General features: G+C 40.1%; 1 protein-coding gene across 1 annotated transcript in view; it reads left to right on the forward strand.

Moving 5' to 3' along the window:
- Positions 1–16,736, forward strand: part of MYO5A (myosin VA) — a 137,172-nt gene that overhangs the window by 63,901 nt on the left and 56,535 nt on the right. The window contains exons 15-20 of the mRNA XM_052647266.1: positions 5,499–5,660; positions 6,962–7,059; positions 9,068–9,154; positions 9,243–9,351; positions 11,568–11,779; positions 13,305–13,461. Of these exons, the coding sequence (XP_052503226.1) occupies positions 5,499–5,660; positions 6,962–7,059; positions 9,068–9,154; positions 9,243–9,351; positions 11,568–11,779; positions 13,305–13,461 (825 nt within the window). The remainder of the gene's footprint in view (positions 1–5,498; positions 5,661–6,961; positions 7,060–9,067; positions 9,155–9,242; positions 9,352–11,567; positions 11,780–13,304; positions 13,462–16,736) is intronic.

Raw genomic sequence — 16,736 nt, forward strand, 5'->3', positions numbered from 1 at the left:
GATATTATCACTGCTCCCATTTTACAGAGGAGGGAACTGAGGTACAGAAATTTTGTAGCTAGTCAGTTTCCAAGCCAAATTAAAATTCAGGCTGTTGAGCTGAGAGTCTGCATTTTTAACCATGATGCAGTGGTATTTTATGTGAAATTATTGCCTCACAGCAGTTCTAGGCTCTCTTGTGCCTTTGTGAGATACCATGAGAGAAAATTGATGGTTTTTGGTTTTTGCTATGTCATTTTGAAGGGATGCACCAGAAACATGGCCTTAAGCACTCCATCCAGGTAAAAACTGACTTCTAGATCACTGAGTGCAATTTCAGATGTGGTCCGAAGCACTTTGAAATTATTCTTCTTAGGCTTAGATACCAGAAACACTGCATTCTAGTAGGAAAAAAATATTCCAAATTGTAACAAACTGTGATGTGTATCTGAGGTTGATTATGAGGTCGATCCCAGCCTCTACCTTCTGACTCTCATCAGAAAAGCATTGGGAGGGGAGCACGGCTCATGTCCATCCTACAGGGAGCAAACCAGGAAGTTAGTTACTTGGTTACTTAGTTTAACAAAGTAGATATTCAAGTATTCAGTGAAAGATTAAAAATATTCATGTGAATTCTTACAGATTTCTGATGAGCACTTTCTGTTTTTTTTCTAAGAAAGTCCTTTAACTTCAATGGAATGTTATATGAACATTTTGATTCTTGTTTTTGAAATAAAAACTTTTACTTTCAATAGAAAGATCATATAAGGACCAAATTCTAGTTTTAACCCTCAGAAAATAATGAGTCTATAGTCTTAACTATCTGTAGGAAAAGTCAGTTTTTCACTTATCCTTGTAAGCCCTGAATATTAGTGCTTTATAACTCATAGGAATGATGAGGGAGAAAATACTCTCACAGTGCCAGTCATTGATGTTGTTTAGTTTTTGTTGTTGTTCAAAAACAGTCAGGTCCGACTCTTCATGACCCCATGGACTGCAGCACCCTGGCCTCCCTGGCCTTCACTATGTCCTGGAGTTTGCTCAAACTCATGTCTGTTGAGTTGATGATGACATCCAACCATCTCATCCTCTGTCACCCCCTCTCCTCCTCCCCTCAATCTTTTCCAGCATCAGAGCCTTTTCCAACAAGTCAGCTCTTTGCATCAGGTAGTCAGAGTATCGGAGCTTTAGCTTCAGTGTCAGTTCTTCCAATGAATATTCAGGGTTGATTTTCTTTAGGATTGACTGGTTTGATCTCCTTGCAGTCCAAGAGACTCTCAAGAGTCTTCTACAGCTCCATGTTTCAAAAGCATCAATTCTTTGGTGCTCAGCCTTCTTTATGGTCCAACTCTAATATCCATACATGACTACAGGAAAAACCATAGCTTTGACTGTACGGATCTTCGTTGGCAAAGTGAAAAATCATGGAATTCTAATGGTACTGCTCTAAATAATTTAGCTTACACAGAGCATTCATCAATTCTTATTCCCCAGGCACCCATAATCTTTTGTGACTTTATTCTGAACTTTTCTGATTGGCTAGTGAATCCTTAATTTCCAGAAAGTAGCTCTGCATTCTGAGGAATCATTTGGAGTGACTTCCAGTCTCTATGGGGCTTCCCAGGTGGCACTAGGGGTAAAGAACCCTCCAGCCAATGCAGGAGACATAAGAGACGTGGGTTCGATCCCTGGGTTGGGAAGATCCCCTGGAGAAGGGCATCTTCTCAGTATTCTTGCCTAGAGAACTCCTGGATAGAGAAACCTGGTGGGCTGTAGTCCACAGGGTTGCAGAGTTGGACACAACTGAAGCGACTTAGCACAGCACAGCCAGTCTCTATAGCATTGTCGCAGTTGGGATAGAGGTGGTGTGAGATGTACATCCACTGCTCCCAGTCAGCAGAAAAAACCCAGCCCAAGGGTATGAACTTTATATTTTAATTTTTCTGTATCTGATAAGAAGTAAGTGTAACTTACTGTTGATTTGTACTCTTGGAAGTACTAACTTTAGAAGATCAATATTTGTGTTATGTGCTTTATTTTTGTGGTAATACAGTGTGGGTTCTGTTTGTGTGTGTATGTGTTTTGTCTTCTTTTTTTTCCTGTAATTTTGCAGCTTCTGGCCAAAATTGTCAACTTAAAAAAAGAATTAAGGTATTAAAAAACTTAACAGAAGGTGTCTTAATTTATATTTTCCCACCATAAAAATATCTTGTTGCCACATCAAGTATCAAGAAACACATAAATTGGGACTGGACTAAATACTATTAAATTGCAACTCTACCAAATACCATGAAAAAGAATTGTAACCTCTGCTCTCAGTGTTGCTAATTGATGAGGGAAAGCACAGTTCATCTACTGAGTTTATGCTGCAAATCTCTCATCTATAAAATAGAATCATGATAGTATCTTCTTTCAAGTGTTGTTATGAAGATTAAATAGGTTGTATTAAGCTTTCAGAGCAGTGCTTCATGTATAAAAAGCTTAGTGAGTAATGGTGCTGTTACTGAGATGATTTCCCACATCTTCATGAAGCAGTCACTTGGATGCTTCTGTCTTTTTTAATACTATTTCATAGACACATAAATTCAGCCTTAAACTATTCAGATTCCTATCTTAAGTATAGACAGATCAAAGAAACAAGACGGAATGTCCAGGCATATCTACCTACTTATATATCTGACTGTCTGTTTCTCTGCTTTTCTCTCTTCAAATAAAGTTGGAATCCTTAGCCAATAGGGTGAGGAGTGCTGAGACTGTATAAACTGGTTGATCTGAGATTCACGAGGAAGGCCAGTGTGGCTGGAGTGAGTAGGTGATGGTAGGTGAGTAGAATGTGTAGGATGGGTAGAGAGGCCACTTTTTGGAGGAAAGTATAGTAAAGAGTTAGAGAAGGAAATGGCAACCCACTCCAATATGCTTGCCTGGAGAACCCCACGGAACCTGTGGTGGGCTACAGTTCATGGGATCGCAAAGAGTTGGACACAACGTAGCAACTGAACAACAACAACAATGGTAAAGAGTATGAATTTTATTCCTGTTGCTTTGGAAAGTTTGGTCAGTTTTCATGTGGGGGATGATATGCTATTGTGTGGAGATATGGGGGAGGCTGGAAGTGGGGAGTAATAATCCAGGGGAAAGACAGTGGATTAAGATACTGAAGTTATAGCAGTGGAAATAGCTTATCATTTATTTGTGGGGAGAGTTGACAGGTCTTATTGATGGTTTGAGTATGGAGAGTGAGAAAAGGGGAGAAATTGAAGATTATTTCTGTGTTTTGGGCCTCAATGCTGGATGAATAATGGTGCCACTTACTGAGATGAAGACATAAAAGGTCAGGCTTTGAGAGAAAGAATCAAAAGAGTTCTGTCTTGGACTCATGGAGATGGAGAACAGACTTGCGGTTGCCCAGGGGGAATGGGTTGGGGGAGGGGTGGGGTGGGAGGTTGGAGTTAGCAGATATAAGCTATTATATACAGAGTAGATTAGCAACAAGGTCCTACTGTTGCAGCACAAGGAACTATATTCAATATCCTATGATAAACCATAATGGGAGAGAATATGAAAAAAGAACAACATATATCTATGTATAACTGAGTCACTTTGCTTTTAGTGGAAATTAGCATGACACTGTGGATCAGCTATGCTTCAATTAAAATAAAAGTTCTGTCTTGGACATGTTTTGCCCAAGATGGCAATTAAGTAGTCAAGTGGACATATCATATAGGAAGTTAGAAATGTAAGTCAGCAGGTCAGAAGGAAAGTCAGAGTAGGTCATATAAATTCATAGTCTTCAGAGCAAGATGGCACTTAAAGCAACAGTACTGGATAAGACTGCCTAAGGAGAACAAGTAGGTAAAAATAGTAGAGAATAAGGCTTTCAACTTCTGGAGACTGGCCTGAGGAAGAACCAGGAGAGAAGTCTGAGAAAAATGGCCATGAGGAAGCAGGAACACTGCCTAAAGAGGAAATCGTAGAGTAGTTTCTAATATGACAATGTAAAACGCACTGTTTAGAAATGGAAACTCAACGAGGAGAATTTTAAATTCATAATTTGTATAAAGAGGACACAAAACTCATACGTGTGTGTGTGTATTCTGAACTCTCAACATTGAGCAGTTTTCTGGTAGATATTGTAGAGACTTGTTAAACTGTAGCACCAGTGCTGAATATATTTCAAACCAGCTCTATTAACCATTGTACACAGACAAAAACAAATTTAGGTAGGTAGTGCTAATGTAGAACTAGCAATTTACTTGTGAATGATAGAACAGTATAGATAGATTCCAGAGTACTTGGCCTAATATCAAGTAACTTAACATCTTAACTCCATGCTGAGTTTTCAGATCAAATCTATTAGGAACTCTTATTTTTCCCCTTTGTAATACAATATAATGGTAAAACATTCCCCCCTCCCCTACTTTGTAGCCAACCAAGCTATATGAACTCTGTAAATCAAAGGATATATTCATTTGTGTAGCAAACAGCCATTATTGGTATGTCATGTATAACAATTTGTTATATACATCATGAATCATATCCTAAATTATCCTTATAGTTAATATACACATTGTAGCAAACAAAATTAACTGATTTTGTTGTGTAATGAAAGAATTCTCTTAAGAAAATTATTTCTTCTGGAGATACTCTGAGATTATTAGATAAATAATTGGTTGTTGCAATTATAGTTTGACTTATAAGAAGGATTTATTTTATTTCTATGGAATGCATCACTATTGTAAAGATATGTACATATATCAAAACGTTCCTGTTGATTAGTTTGAAGTCTCTTTTGTTCCATAACTTTTTTTTCCAACCACTTTAACTTATACTATCCATCCATTTATTAACTATCAGATCTTTTAATAGTCTTTCTTTTCGCTATCCTGATAGAACACAAAATTGATTACAGGAATTATGCAATTAAGTTATAAATCCTTTGAAAACAAATGCAAAGCTTTACTCTTTTTCCTATAATCCAAACTACTTTCTAAAAATTACTGTTAATTCATGATTTTTTAAAATCTTATATTGTAGAACTAGTTCTTGACACCCTTCCCAGTTGTACTGTTTTTTAGCTGGTGCTCACCATTTGAATTGGTGTGTAGATAAATGAAGCACGATGATGGAATATTTTGTGGAACTGAGGTGATAAGATAGGACTTTCAGTTAGTCTTTTGCTCATAAAATAGTTATCATTCAAAACCAGTAAAATGTTTAGAGTGGGCATTTCCCATGGATTAAGATTTCAGATCTCAAAGGAGCAGTTTTGATTTCATTTTCCCCTCAAAAGGTTGTAGAATTATTGCATTTTCCACCTGTATTTCTGTAGCACTTATGTCCCTTCTGCTCATATTTTTGGCTCCTACCACAGATACTGATTATTTCTGGAATGTGACTCTGAAAGGAGTAACTTAAGAAAGGGAATCACTATGGATTGCGAATCATCCTAATGTTTCTGTAAAGATTTCCATTTGAGTTTGGGTTTACAGTGTGATTTCCTTTTACTGTTTCTGACTCAGTTTAAGATGTTACCAGAATTATTTCAAGACGATGAGAAGACCATCAGCCCAACCTCAGCCACCTCTTCAGGGCGCACGCCTCTCACCCGCACCCCTTCAAAGCCCACCAAAGGCAGACCAGGCCAGACAGCCAAAGAGCACAAGAAAACAGTAGGGCACCAGGTGAGTTCAGGGAGCCGCTGCTGCGGGGCTGCTCCCCTTAGGGCCCAGCTGCCCTGCGGGGCTGCTCCCCTTAGGGCCCAGCTGCCCTGCGGGGCTGCTCCCCTTAGGGCCCAGCTGTGCTGCGGGGCTGCTCCCCTTAGGGCCTAGCTGCGCTGCAGGGCTGCTCCCCTTAGGGCTCAGCTGGGGCCCCAGGTCTTCTTTTGTCAGCCTCCCAGGCGGGGTCCTGGAGCGCTCGCTCTGAGAATGTGGAACTCTGTCCATTCATGCTTCCATACTTCTCCTCTCATATCACAGACCCGTGACTGCAGAAGCTTTGCCCCAAATCATTTTTTCTACATTTTAATTCTTCTAGTGCTTATCTTCACAAACCACTGCTGCCCTTGTTTTGGTCTCTGGCTGTTTCCTCTCTAGAGCTATACAACTGCTTCAGCCCAGGAACCCTGCCCCCTCATTTCTGATGTCTTGTGCACTCAGGGGTTGGGGGTGGGGGGAGGCCTGGGAAACATGACACACAAGCTTTGTGCCCCAACAAGGGCTCGGGCTTGGGCAGGGGACTGAGTGCTAGTCAGCTTGTTTGCCTGAGGAGACAAGAAGCCGGGCCTGATACGGGCCCACAGCCCTCAGTCTCATCCCGTGTCCCGAAAGGGAACCCAGCCTGGCTGTACTCTCAGATTCTTTCCCTCATTTCCTATCCTTTTTTGAAGTCATCTGGTACTTTTTTCAGTACCGATCAGCAAGATTTCCACTGTACACGATTAAATGACCTTAATATCCTTAAAGCAAGGTTGTGTTTTTAGTCAAAGTTTTGAGTGTACAACAGAAAACCACAGAAATCTATATTAAAAGTGGGGGGGAGATGTGTGTGGAAGAGTGAACTCTAATATAATAAGAATGATGATGTGTCCAAATAGGTTCATCAACTGTAACAAATGTACCACTGTGGTGGGGAAAGTTGATAATGGGGAGGCCATGCCTGTGCCAGGGCAGAGGGTATGTGGGAAGTTACTGTGTTTTCTGTCTGACTTTGCTGTAAACCTTAAACCACTCTAAGAAAATAAAGTCTATATTTTAAAGGGTCTGGGGGAGAGGGAAAATTAAGACTGTCACAGAGTAAGCATGTGAATGGTAGGGTTTAAAGAAATTTGAACCAAAAGCCCTAGCAGCTCCACTACTGGGGGCTGGTCAGGTTTACAGGTGGCCAAGTCATCTCCACTAGTGCCATTAGAAGAAAAGTTTAGTTGTTTTATGTCATCTTTGACTTTGACAAACCCTGATGCGCCTTTCTGCTCTTTTTCATGCAGTTCCGAAACTCCCTCCACCTGCTTATGGAGACCCTGAACGCCACTACACCTCACTATGTGCGCTGTATCAAGCCTAACGACTTCAAGTTCCCATTCACGTAAGTATTTCTCAACTGCTGAATTTAAAAGAATCCATATCTCATAAGGATTGTCAAACCGGCAGCTGGGAAAAAAATACGTGAGTAAGTCTTCATGTCTTGTAGAAGGAATAGTTAATAGAATTTTTTTCAGTTTTTCTTCTCTTTTAAGAGTTTGAGAACAGGGACTTCCCTGGTGGTCCAGTGGCCAAGACTCCATGCTCCCACTTGTTGGGGCCCGGATTCAATTCTTGATCAGGGAACTAAGATCCACAGGCCATGCAGTGTAGACCCCCACCCCCCGCCCCGCAAAAAAAAAAGTGAGAACAAATTAGCAGCTGGCCTTATGACAATTTTAAACATCTGAGGTCAACCACACATTTCTAGTTCTACTTTCTATTTTGAATTTACTTCAGTGGAAGACCTTTTTGGTTAATTTGGGCTTCAGTTAAAACCAGAGCTGGGTGAGATAAGATTGCTTTAGCAAAGGCTTACAGTCATCCCTGCTGCTTTTCAACTGTTGAAAGCATCAGAGGAGGCTGCTTTTTACCATGTATCTTGTCTCCATCAGTATCATACGTGAGAGGAAGTTTTTTCCAAAACAGAAATATTTCTCTAATTTTGAAGGTAATGCATGCACATTGTAAAAACAATTTTCAGGAAATATAGAATAGTATAAAAGTAAATGAAAAAGCATTTCATTATACCTAGAGAGGTAACAGGTATTAACTGACATAGATCCTTCTTGATCAGTCCTTCCCTGCTCTGTGTGTGTATCTGTGAAAGAGAGAGAGAGACATTAATAAGAGAGAAGGAATCGTGCTGTAATTGCTGTTTTACTTCGCTTTCAACTTAATAAATTGTGTTTTCCATGTTCGTATATACAAATCGTTATCACCATTTTAATGGCTACATCATATACCATTATAGAGTCATACCATCATTCATTTAAGTTATTCCCTGTTGATGGCCATTTGGGTTATTCCTTGGCTATGATAAACACCTTTTGCGAAACATTTCTGTATATTCGCCTGCCTGAATATCTCCTTAGACTACTGCATTTCTAGGACAGGAATTTGTGGGTCAACGATTAGGCGCCTTCCTGAACACTGTAATAACTCCCACTCTGCACCGTGTGGGTGCTCCTTTACCTATGCCCCTGCCCCTCCTGCCCGTGGGAGATTCTGCCTTAGACTGCAAGGCCCTTCTCAAAGGCTGTTGTATTCTTCTCATTCCCAAGAAGCCTTTCTGGAGGAGGTGAGAAGCTGGAAGAAGCTTTCATGCCCTGGGCAACTCTCCTGGACAGCCCCAGGGCCCATTACCTTGCGTCATCCAATCCCATCTCATCACCAACAAAACACTGAGAAGATGACACCACAGAAACCTCAGATAGGTCATTCAGGGCACAACTAGGGAGTTAGGGGAGTGATCATCCTGTAAGAAGCAGGCCTTGCTACTTCCTCTTTTAGTGTCAATTTAACATTCAGGTGCTGTTTATCTGAATAATAAATGCAGGTAAGATATAAAATATTTTTCACTGACGTGGACACTGTTAATGATTAGTATGTATACACTGAGTTAAATAGCGTTTAGAACACCAGTAATTAACAACAACAACAACAACAAACTGAATGGGGCATGTTTAATTCGTTCTTCTTGTTAAAGAAATCTCCAGAGCTGGCCAGTCTCTATTCTGGGGTAGCTCTGGATGGTGAACTAAAGAATTATGAGACCAACTAGTCAGGCAAAGACATGTACTGAGCATTGCACAGTACAGAGGAGCTTGGGCTTTTTAAATATGCTCAGTGGTATTTCTTATGAGTTTTTGGTGCGTGTTCTTACTACTGGTGATCTTCCCCACTCTCAAAATGGAGTTTTCAATTTTGAATCAGTACTCCAACATTTGAATTTTTTTTCTAATTTATTCATTTGGCTCTTTACAAAAGAATTCAGTCTCTGGATTGAGGACAGTAGTTTGTGGCTAGAACCAGACTTTTTGTGTATTAATGATTTCCACCTTTACTCATAGGTTTGATGAGAAGAGGGCAGTGCAGCAGCTGAGAGCATGTGGTGTCCTGGAAACCATTCGGATCAGCGCAGCAGGTTTCCCCTCTCGGTGGGCCTAGCAGTTTTCAAATACAAGGGATCCTCATGGGGGAGGTTCCTGCTCCTTTAGATAAGCTGACATGAGTCTCTTTTTATAGGTGGACTTACCAAGAATTTTTCAGCCGCTATCGGGTCCTAATGAAGCAAAAAGATGTACTAAGTGACAGAAAGCAAACATGCAAGAATGTTTTAGAGAAACTGATAGTGGTAAGAAAGATTTTCACTAATCTGTATCTGAACAGATGTTTGCCAAAGGCCTTGTGATTATAACCTGTACAAGTTCTAGGGGTGTCCAAATAGCACTAATTCAATGAAGTCAGGAGTGGGAGGGTGGAGAGGCACACTATCTTGGAGTTCGAGGCCCCCTGTCTCTACGGTGGAAAGACTAGTGAGGACAACAGCCCAGTGTCAAGAAACAGGATGGTGAGGCCTGAACCCAGACTTCAGATGCATTCTTTTTAGAACTGGATCATTTTCAATAAAAATTTACCAAGTACTTGCTTATGAAAGACACCAGGCCAAATGCTGTGTGATTAAGGAAAAATAAGTCTTATCCTCAGGTAACATAGTATGTCTTTGAAATCAATGCATTTTAAAGATGAGTATAATATACCTTAGTGTCTATGAAATGCTGAGTGAATGAGACAAGAAATCAGAGGAAGGCAAAGCCACTTCTGCTGTGGGAAGGAGGAACAATTCATGGGAGACAATGTATTTTGAGTCAGGCCCTGAAAGCTGGGTAAGACTGTGTAAAGCTGGAAGGAGACTATCCTAGTAGGGAGCAAAGAACGTGGAAGCAGGAAAGCATAGTTTTCTCAAAAAAACAGTACAGTAGGATTTATGTTTTTGCAGTAAAAAATTGGTGCCTGGGAAGTAAGGAATTCGTTAGGAAATCGGGGTTGGTGTTTGAAGGGTCTTGCCTACCAAGCTAACGCATTTGCAGACCTTAGAATGCATCAGAGTCACCTACAGGACTTGTTACACTACAGATTGCCAGGCCCCACCTCCAGAATTTCTGATTTGGTCGTCTGGGATGTGCCCAATAATTTGCATTTTTATCAAGTTCCCAATGATGCTGATGGTGGTCTGAGGACTACACTTGGACGTCACTGATGTACGCTGTGGAGAATTTAAGCTTCATGAAATGTTTTTTAAAGAATATTATATTTTCACTTATTTGATATTAGGTTGGATGGATTAACTCACTTTGAAGTAATTAGTAATAATTACTATTAATTAGATGTAATATCTCTCCTCTGGTAATAATTTTTTTTTTCCTTGAAATAGCTTAGGCCACTTTCCTGGTGATGTGTGAAAGAACTGGGTCCATTTTGAATTTGACTCAAGTCTTTTCTAGGGAATGAAGAGCAGAAAGTAGGGACAGTCGTCCCACACCAGCTTCCTCCCCTAGACCTCTCCCGGCTGAGCTTTGGGACCACAAGGCAGAGCAGGGCAGGCTTGGGGAGCAGGGAGAGGGGAGCTGAGATGAGATGGGGCTGGGAAAGGGAACTACTTACTAGCTTTTCCAGCTAGCTTCCTTTGTAAGATTTATTGATTTAACCTGAAGTAGTTTTAGATGTATTAGTAATAGATTTCCTATTTTCTCTTTTCATGTACAAGATAGGAAATATTTGCTTACAGTGAAAAGTTATTTTCTGTTTTCACTTTGAATTTTAGATCACAATATTGATTGTTGCAAATAAACTCGACTCTTTCAATGTGAGATGCTTAATAAATCACATGCTTTTGAATACATTGGATCAGAATGTAATAGACCGAAAATAGCATGCCTATCTATCTGTGTTTACTGCTCAGCTTTGCTTATAATCAGAAGTCAGTGAGCATTATAAACGATTATATTTTTTAAATTTGTAGACAGACTTACTATTGATAAAACCAAGAGATAACTGTTGAGAAACTTAACTCTTAACATGAATATGCAGCATTTTTAATCTTTTTGTTTTTATTTTATATGTATTACTTCCTGCCTTTTTCTTCACAGTGGTGTTTTTGTCCCTTCAGCTTTCTCATGGAACTTACAGCCCGATGTAATCCTTACAGCCCGGGTCAGTCAGAGGGAGTGTCAGCATCTCCATTTCCTTGAAATATTTAAAATACAAACAAGCAAATAGTAGCTGCCTATAACCCACAACCAAGTTTTGGGCTTCAGATAATAATTCCAGGTAGACTAATTCTGGAAAATAACTCTTAAACTGCAGTTTTCCTTAAAGTCCCTTCTATTCGCTCAACTTGCCTAGGATCAAAGAGCTGGCTCCATTAGATATTTGTGATGTAGCCCAAGTTTTAGCTAATAGTTTCATCCCTTTACTGATACTGCTTTTAGACATATTTTTTTTCTCTTTAAAATTCACTTATTTGGTCATCATTTCTACTTCTGAGTATACAGTTTCTTCCAAATACAGGACAAGGACAAATACCAGTTTGGGAAGACAAAGATCTTTTTCCGAGCTGGTCAAGTGGCCTACCTAGAAAAATTGAGGGCAGACAAGCTGAGGGCTGCCTGCATCCGGATCCAGAAGACGATCCGAGGGTGGCTGCTGAGGAAGAAGTACCTGCGCATGCGCAAGGCTGCCATCACCGTGCAGAGATATGTGCGAGGCCACCAGGCCCGATGGTAGGTGTCCAGGTGGCATGTACACGCTGGCTCAGGGGCAGCCAAGATTGGAGAGTGCATCTGACTTATTGTCTAAGCTAGGATAGTTTGGGGTGGGGTGGTCACCCTATCACTCAAGGCAGTTCAGTTCAGTCACTCATTCGTGTCCCACTATTTGTGACCCCATGAACCGCAGCACACCAGGCCTCCCTGTCCATCACCAACTGCCAGAGTTTACCCAAACTCATGTCCATTGAGTCGGTGATGCCATCCAACCATCTCATCCTCTGTTGTCCCCTTCTCCTCCTGCCTTCAATCTTTCCCAGCATCAGGGTCTTTTCAAATGAGTCAGCTCTTTGCATCAGGTGGCCAAAGTATTGGAGTTTCAGCTTCAACATCAGTCCTTCCAGTGAACACTCAGGACTGATCTCCTTTAGGATAGACTGGTTTAATCTCCTTGCAGTCCAAAGGACTCTCAAGAGGCTTCTCCAACACCACAGTTCAAAAGCATCAATTCTTTGGTGCTCAGCTTTCTTTATAGTCCAACTCTCACATCCACTCAAGGCAACACCTTATCTTTTCTTAGTTCCAAGGAATTAACTCATAAGACAGTTAAATAGAATATAATTTTACTTACCTTTAGGAATCAGATTGAACCTCAAAAAAAAATTACATATTACTGTCTACTCATGTCCTCAGTATTTATTTTTTATACATTTATATTGGGCTTCCCTGGTGGCTCAGCTGGTAAAGAATCTGCCTGCAGTGTGGGAGACCTGGGTTTGATCCCTGGGTTGGGAAATCCCCTGGAGAAGGGAAGGGCTACCCACTTCAGTATTCTGGCCTGGAGAATTCCATGGACTGTATAGTCCATGGGGTTGCAAAGAGTCAGACACTAAGCGACTTTCACTTTCACTTTTAATGGACTTCAGGAAATCATCTGTAAATTAGGACAATCATGAATATAACCTGTTAAAAATGATTCCATTGAGGTGTTTTTAGGAGCAATAAGCTGAGAACTATAGAAAAGAATTAACTTACATGTGATTACATATTAGGATAATTTTAATTTAGAGCTATCAGAAGACATGAATTAATGATAAAAAACTTATGCCCAAGTAAATAGATTGAGGAAAAACATCATGTGTTCACAATGGATAGAGCTCAGGAAACTGGTGATAAGTAGGTATGGTATTACTGTGTAAACTGGTCTGTGTAAAGGGGACATAGCCTAGGGTAATGAGCACAGTCCTAAAAGGAATAAACCTTTATGACCTTTAGCTTCTTTGTTGTAAAATCGAGTAATATGGGACAGCCCACATTTTAGGTTTAGGTAAGGTCATTTGAGATAACAGATGGACAGATATTCAGGGATCATAAAATAACTACAAATATAAGAAATATAAATGTTGATTTAACATGTTTGTTATTAGAATAATCAATGGAAGTACTACTTATTATAGCAAGATATTAGTGCTTTCATCCTCTACAAAATGTGTTCCCAGTTTTTCTGACTACTGACAACTCGCCACTCTTTCTCTACCAGCTATGCTAAGTTCCTGCGCAGAACCAAGGCAGCCACTATCATTCAGAAGTACTGGCGTATGTATGTAGCTCGCCGGAGATACAAGATCATGAGAACTGCCACAATTGTCCTTCAGTCTTATTTGCGAGGCTACTTGGCCAGAAATAGGTATCACAAGGTGAGGCATTGTTTTCAACTTTTTTATTCATCCCATTAATGTTAATCAAGTTCCACGTCTATGTAGGATTTGTATGGAAACAAGGAAGATCCCCTGGTGAAGGGATAGGCTACCCACTCCAATGTTCTTGGGCTTCCCTTGTGGCTCAGCTGGTAAAGAATTCACCTGCAATGTGGGAGACCTGGGTTTGATCCCTGGTTTGGGACGATCCTCTGGAGAAGGGAAAGGCTACCCACTCCAGTATTCTGGCCTGGAGATTTCCATGTGGTTGCAAAGAGTCAGACATGACTGAGCAACTTTCACTTTCTCTTTCAACCAACAATTGAAATATATTTTTACATATTAAATAATAAATATATATTGATTTATTTATTAACATGACTTAGAAAAAGAAAGCTTACCTTTTTATTCCCTTTGCATATGTAATTTGGGGGGAAAAAAGTGACATTTTTGTTTCCTGTGGCTGCTGTAATACATTACCACCAACTTGGTAGCTAGAAACAAGAGAAATTTCTCATTGAACTTTCTCACAGTTCTAGAGGCAAGAGCTGTGAAAACAAGATGTCAGCAGAGCTACACTCCCTCCAGAAGCTATGGGGGGAGAACCCATTCCTTGCCTCTTCTAGTGCTGGAGGCCACCACTGTTCCTTATACTTTTGTGTCTATATCACTCCAAGCCCTGCCTCCATCTTCATTTGCATCATCTTCTCTCTGTGTCTAACTTTACTTCCTTTTGTCTGTCTCTTGTGAGAACACTTGTGATGGATTTGGGTCCCACCTAGATAATCTAGGATAATCTCTCCATCTCAAGATCCTTAATTATACCTTCAAAGACCCTTTCCCCAAATAAGGTAACATTTACAGATTCATGGAGAAATCTAGGGGTCTTTATTCAGCTAATTATGGTGAGCTTTGAATAGCTAAAGTATATAACATGAACAGAAGGTTAAGAGTGAAACGAATTTGGAAGAATTTACCATGATAAAGTGAAATCAAATGTAATATCAATGTAGTTAAAGTTCTGTTAACTGGAGTATGATTCCTATAGAAATATTTGACAAGTAAGCTTTATGTCTAGCACTAATCATTATGATTAGAGATAGTGGATCACCAGATTAGTCTTACCTTATCATCACCTCTAACAATATATGGTCTGGTTGATGAACATTTTTTCTCTCTTTTATTTCAGCAAGGTTTTGAGTCTGTTCTTTAGGTTCATCCACCTTATTAGAACTGACTGAAATGTGTTCCTTTTCATGGCTGAGTAGTATTCCATTGTATATGTGTACCACAGCTTCTTTATCTATTCATCTGTTGATGGACATATAGGTTGCTTCCATGTTCTAGCTATTGTAAATAGTGCTGCAATGAACATTGGGGTACATGTGTCTTTTTCAACTTTGGTTTCCTTAGGGTATATGCCTAGTAGTGGGATTGCTGGGTCATATGGTGGTTTTATTCCTAGTTTTTTAAGGAATTTCCATACCATCTTCCATAGTGGCTGTATCAGTTTACATTTCCACCAGAAGTGCAAGAGGGTTCCCTTTTCTCTACACCCTCTCCAGCACCCTCTTCAACATTTATTGTTTGTAGACTTTTTGATGATGACCATTCTAACCTGTGTGAGGTGATATCTCATTGTAGTTTTGATTTGCATTTCTCTAATAATGAGCAGTGTTGAATGTCTTTTCATGTGTTTGTTAGCCATCTGTGTGTCTTCTTTGGAGAAATGTCTGTTGAGGTCTTTTTCCTACTTTTTGATTGGGTTGTTTGTTTTTCTGATATTGACTTGTATGAGCTGCTTGTATATTTTTGAAATTAATCCTTTGTTAGTTGTCATTTCCTGTTTTGTTTTGTTTTGTTTTTTTCCATTCTGAGGGTTGTCTTTTCTTCTTGCTTATAGTTTCCTTTGCTGTGCAAAAGCCTTTACATTTAATTAGGTCCTGCTTATTTATTTTGTTTTTATTTCTATTACTCTAGGAGGTGGGTCATAAAGGATCTTGCTGTGATTTGTCATGGAGTGTTCTGCCTATGTTTTCCTCTAAGAGTCTTATAGTTTCTGGTCTTACATTTAAGTCTTTAATCCCTTTTGATTTTATCTTGGTGTGTGGTGTTAGGAAGTTTTCTAATTTCATTCTTTCACTCATAGCTGTCCAGTTTTCCCAGCACCACTTATTGAACATGCTATCTTTGCCCCATTGTATATTCTTGCCTCCTTTATTAAAAATAAGGTACCCATAGATGTGTGGGTTTATCTCTGGGCTTTCTATCTTGTTCCATTGGTCTGTGTTTCTGTTTTTGTGCCAGTACCATACTGTCTTGATGACTGTAGCTTTGTAGTTTAGTCTGGAGACTGTTCTTTAGAACATATTCCTAATAAGCCAGAATTACCCTGATGCTGGGAAAGATTGAAGGCGGGAGGAGAAGAGGATGACAGAGGATGAGATGGTTGGATGGCATCATGGACTCAATGGACATGAGTTTGAGTAAACTCCAGGAGTTGGTGATGGACAGGGAGGCCTGGTGTGCTACAGTCCATGGGGTCACAAAGAGCTGGACACAACTGAGCAACTGAACTGAACAGTCTAGATCTTGGAGCCCTTTGGGCATCGTTAGGAGAGTCAGTTGAGTGATATAGGACACTTATCTAATCATAGGCAATATGTGGGCATGCCCTGGACCCTATTCATGTATGTATTTTACTTTCTTAATTTTAGACAACAAAGAAACATGGAAAGCTAATGAGGCTTGAATGAGCATATTTAAATAGCTGTGCTTTGAAGAAAATTTGAAGACAGTTTCTCTAGGTGTTTCTGCCCATGCCTGCTTTATGGTTAGGTGTTGTTTCTTTTCAAGCATGAGCTTTCAAGGGAAGGTAAAACCTTATTAAACCTGACCTATGAGACATGCCAAACCGGTTACTCCCCTGTTTTCCTCAGTACTCTCTTTGGGAACATCTGAACTGGGGTTTGAGGCTCTTGGTTAGCAGCAGAAGTCTCTAGCCAGCTTAGCTCCCACTGTGACTGGACCTAGTGAGGGTACCAGCTTAGAGACTAGTTTATGTGTAGGCCAGTGGCACCCCCTTAGAGATCCTTCTAGCTGTGACTCCAATCTCAGCCTCCCCTTCTCCAGCTTTGGGAGGTCTTAAAGTGAAAGCAAGTGTTATTTAATGTCTCTGACTCACCAATGGAAATGAGATTGAGAATGGAAGCTCTAATTATATACCGTTTCCATTTGACTGAAATTACAGAAATGAACCAATGTCTGAAGTTACA

The sequence above is a fragment of the Budorcas taxicolor genome, chromosome 10 (genome assembly GCF_023091745.1).
Source record: "Budorcas taxicolor isolate Tak-1 chromosome 10, Takin1.1, whole genome shotgun sequence".
Lineage (NCBI taxonomy): Eukaryota > Metazoa > Chordata > Mammalia > Artiodactyla > Bovidae > Budorcas > Budorcas taxicolor.